Below are 4,986 nucleotides of genomic sequence, written 5' to 3'. Positions count from 1 at the left end.
TCATACTCTCATAAGAATTAGATATCACAAATTAAGTTAAAGTGATTAATTCTGAAAACTAACAAAATCATAAAATCTAAATATAAAAAGAAAAATCAAAATTCAAAAAATCAATCACTAAAAAGATTGATGACAATGACATAATTAGAGACTAAAATTTTCATGTTAATCATCTTCATTATCCAAACTTAGAAATTCGATTACTAAACTTTTTAGTGGTAGAATTAGGGACCAAATTTTTATCATGTTTATCATCTTTGTGCATCCAAAACCGAGATATTAAAGTTTCACACCTCAATGATAAACAAAAGCTACCACAAAGGACTCTTATTCATAGAGCCATAAATTGTGAAAGAAAGGTGTATGTAATGAATATGATAGTCACAGAAACAAAAGAATTGCAGGATCTCTCACATAACAAGTTACACAAATTGAAATAGTTGGAACCTGATCAAGAAAACTAATTCCAATGTGTTTCAAGCAGCATAGGAATCTATAACCAAAACAGCTAAGAGGCAAAGAAAGACCATCAAAAGCCGAGAATGTGTGCAAGGCCTTCAAAATGTGACTTGGAAATTAGTAGTAGAACTCTGCCAACTGCATTAGCAAATGAAACTTAACTTCAGCATAAATTTCATATAAGAAAAAAACAAATCTCTGATTATCAGATTTCAATACATAGAGTAAGAAAACACAGTTAGGAACGGCCAGAGAGCATTGTAAAACTATTTATAATCCAGCACAGGTAGTAAAAACAAAATTAATAATTGCATTATCTTATAGTAAATAATAGAAATCCAAGTAAGGAGTGCAGAACAATTACCGGTTTAAAATTCACGTTTGAGCTTGCTAAATCAATTTGAAGTCAACTTCAATACATCGGATGTCGGAAATTTTGGGCCAAATTTGAGAGTGTTTTTTGAGGCATCGTTCTTCCAACAGAGGACACCCAAAAATTTGAAGTTTCATTAGAGAAGCAGGCAGCCTGTCTCCCACCATATTCTCCAGCTTTGGGCAAAATTGAATTGATAACAGTTGGAGAGACGTCAGGTGGAGAAGCCCTCTGCAGTCCAACGTGTGCAATCGACTCATATCGCAAAGAGTTAGAGAGGTAAGGGAGGGAGGCAGCAATGCAAAACCCTTCTTAGGAAAGGACTCAACACCATCATGTAAATCTCCAACTGAAAGATGGGAAAGCATGTCAAAGAAAGATAGAGATGGGTTTCTCAATAATTTCTCGCAATTCCGAACTTCAATTGTTCTCAAGCTAGGTGGCATACCACCTTCGGGAAATGTTTCCATCTCTGGGCAATCATATATTTTCAACTCTTTTAACTTTGGAAGAAGATTATTTATGTGACAAGGCAATGACTTTAAATTAAGGCACCAGGAGACACGCAACGATGTCAAGTTGGGTGCAGACAATCCTTCTCTTGGGAATGATACAAATTTAGGGCAGTCTCTAATGTCAATATCAATGAGATTTGGAAGAATTTTCGAAGCTGAAAGGCATTCTATGTTTTCACAGTTATAGATTCCGAGAGAAATGAGGTCTGGAAAGATCTCCAATGGGAGGGTTGTGAGAGAATCACAACTCCTATCTATCCTCAAAGACTGAAGTGACTCGTGTTGGTGGTTTTGCTTTGGAAAATTCAGATTACTAGAATTTCTGATGGACAAACTCTTTAAGGAAAAGGGTAAACAATCTCCCGGAAATGATATCGCAGACAAACAGTCCCTGATATCTAAAATTTGAAGAGATGTTAGGCTGATGGCAATGGCATCAAAGACGAGCTTTGTCATTTCTCTTCCTTGAATTTTTAATTCTTCCAATGAAATGGGTAGTTCATGCAAGCCTATTTTATTGCTTTCAATTATGCATAACTTGCGGATGGCAGGAGCACTTGGGAGTGAAGAGTCAAGTTGGTTGCAACGTTTAATCTTAATTGTTTCCACGGCAAGAAGATGAGATGGCAAACTTCCATGTAACCTGGGACAATCAGCAATCACAAGAGACTTTAATACAGGAAATGAAACATCTGACTCATGAGAATGATGCCACACTTCCCAACATGGCATCTTACTAAACTCCAGACGTTCAAGGGAGGGAAAGAGGATTCCTGAAAAGGAATCACCATATTCAAATCCAATAGTCTCCAACATACTCATTGCACGGATTTCCAAGCCCTTGAGAGAGCGTAATTGTCCAAGTGGTGGAAGGATGCAACAATGTTGACAATTAGACAGAGTTAGCTGAGTAATATTGTGGTAGGAAGGATCTCCAACCCAATCTGGAAATCTTGTGCCTCTGTATCCAGATATAAATAGTGTTTTCAAGTTCTTGGCAGGCTGTAACTTTCCAAGTATATCCATCTCACTTTGTGAATTTGTAAAATGGTCCTTTGCATCTTCAGACCAATCAAACGATAATCCCTCAAGGTACTTCTTATCCATGATATGTGCCTTTGATGCTTCCAAGCTATTGGTAACATTCTCCAATTTACGAATAAAAAGTGATCCATGAAGATTTGAAAGAGTTCCCAGTTCCTTGATCCCATTCTTTTCATGATTGCCCACAACAAAGCAACTCAGATGTTGCAAATGATTTAATTTGCTCATTTCTCTAGGCATCTCTTCTAACTGGTTAGTTCCACTGATATCAAGATGGCGCAAATTTACAAGATTTTGCATGTCATTTGGAAGCATGGTTAGTTGTGGGCAACTGTGCAACTTCAACGTTTGTAGATTATACAAATTACACAATGACTCCGGCAATGTTTGTATAGCTGTGTAAGAGAGGTCCAAATAACGCAAATGGATTAGTTCATCTATTGAATCAGGCAACGAGTCAACATTAAAAGAATATCGAAGTGACAAAACTCTTAAACACTTTAAACTCTCAAAAATTATGCATGCTGCCTTTTCATGGTTGACTTGAGGAAAGCTATAACCGGTTATCAAAAACGTCCTAAGGTTTTTTGCTTTGCTGAAAACATCATAGTTTTCCAAGACAGGATCACTGAACTCAAAAAATGACAAATGACGAGTCTTGGTACTGATCTTTGATTCTTTCCCAAATTCTTCTGTTCTGAAATAGAATTCTCCACCAAGCAATGTTGCTAAATCATGCACCAGATCATGCATCACAAAACCCTGGTATTGGTTTCCACTTCCCGAACGTTGAAAGAACGACCTTGAAGCTAAATCATTAAAATACTCATTACCAACTTCTTCTAAAGTCTTCCCATTTTTTAGAGACGGTAAAAGATCTTCAGCCATCCACAACAAGATCAACTCGTCTTTATTGAACTTGTAATCCTTAGGATACAGTGAACAATAAACGAAACAACGTTTCAAATAGGGAGGGAGATAATGATAACTAATTCTTAGTGCTGGAATGATCTTACTCTCGACTTCCCAAATGTTACTCTTTAGTATATTATTCCAATCACTAATGTCACGTTTTCGTCGCAACAAGCCCCCAAGTGATTGTGCTGCTAAAGGCAATCCTTTACATTTTCTAACAATCTCTCTGCCAGTCTTTTGGAGTTCCATATACTCATTGGATTCTTCTTGAGGAAGACATGCATGATTTGCAAACACGGACCAACAATCTTCATCGGACAATTGCTGAAGAGGGTAAGCATGAGAAGTTTGGACCATAGAAGCAACTTTATCAATACGGGTAGTTACAAGAATTTTACTTCCCTTAGTTCCATATTGAAGAGGCCTTAAAAGAGAGTTCCAACTGTCATAATCGTCAGTCCATACATCATCCAAAACAATCAAGAACGTTTTTCCAGACAGTCTTTCCTTCAAATCAAGATGAAGTAACTCTTTATTATTTATATTACAAGAACTCCCTGTAACTGCCTCTAAGATGTCCTTGGTTACCTTGAGTTCATCGAAATCATCGGAAACACAAACCCACGCTGGAACATCAAATTGGTGCTTTATAGTATTAAACACAGATTGGGCTAAGGTAGTTTTTCCCACCCCACCCATGCCAACTATGGGAATCACAGAAATGTTATCATCAACATCATTATCAGCATCTAAGAGTAATTTGAGTATGGCCTCTTTGTCTTGATCCCTACCAAATATGTTAGATGGGTGATCTAGAGAGGTTGATGTAGATCTCCAGGATGAGTGATGAGTTGCAATATGTTGAAGGCCAAGAATATCTTTGAAATTGAGAATGTGTTCAAGCTTAGCAACTATATCTTCCAGCTTACAAACCATATCCCTTTCCTCAGAGTTGAAAAGGCGAGAGAAATAGTTAGCAGTACTGACCTCTTTGTTCTTCTGAGTAGTTGCAGCTTTAGTAAAAATCCGATCGAGGAGGTCATCAGCGACATAGAGAGCATCTTTGAGATCATCAAGCCAGTTGTTAACAGCAGAGTCATGAATCTGCTTTTGTTCAGCATCGTTAAGCACGGCTTCAACAGCATAAAGAGTGTTCTTCAACCTTAGGACTAAACTGATGTCAAGTTTCTTCCCACGGATCAAGTCAACAACATGAGGAGAGGCAAGCCTGTCAAGGACAACTTCAATGAAGCCAGAGAGACATGCTTCACCAAAAACAGCGAGCGCCATGATCTGGATCAAGGAGATACTTAAGTGAGAAAATCAGAAATTGGTTTTAGGTGGAGTGTTCTAAGCTCAACAGTTTCGGTTCCTTACTATATAGATCTCGTCAATCAGTAAGGATAAGACCATCTGCATGTTCTGTGGTTCCAGTTTTTTTGGATGTAATATTCACAATTCATTATTATTTTAAAGGGAAATTACTAGTATTATTGAAGTCTATGTCTTGTATTTGAATAAAATGATTATTGAAGTCTATGTCTTGTATTCACAATTCATCTCATTTTTGAAAAAAAAATTCTTGGGAGATGCATTTGCTAAACTTCTATAAAATTTATCATATCTGAAAACATCACTGAGTGCATGTTGAGTTAGTGCATGTTGAGTTATTTAAACAAT

General features: G+C 37.1%; 1 protein-coding gene across 1 annotated transcript; it reads right to left on the bottom strand.

Moving 5' to 3' along the window:
* Nucleotides 1-346: 346 nt before the first annotated feature.
* On the bottom strand, nt 347-4,742 carry LOC131644917 (putative disease resistance RPP13-like protein 1). Its single transcript, XM_058915532.1, has 2 exons — nt 824-4,742; nt 347-597 (listed from the first exon to the last, which is right to left on the bottom strand). The coding sequence occupies exon 1, from the start codon at nt 4,594-4,596 to the stop codon at nt 850-852; it is 3,747 nt and encodes a 1,248-aa protein (XP_058771515.1). The 5' UTR covers nt 4,597-4,742; the 3' UTR covers nt 347-597; nt 824-849.
* Nucleotides 4,743-4,986: the final 244 nt, after the last annotated feature.

The sequence above is a fragment of the Vicia villosa genome, linkage group LG1 (assembly GCF_029867415.1).
Source record: "Vicia villosa cultivar HV-30 ecotype Madison, WI linkage group LG1, Vvil1.0, whole genome shotgun sequence".
Classification (NCBI taxonomy): Eukaryota; Viridiplantae; Streptophyta; class Magnoliopsida; order Fabales; family Fabaceae; genus Vicia; species Vicia villosa.
This window is presented reverse-complemented; position numbering and strand designations above follow the sequence as displayed.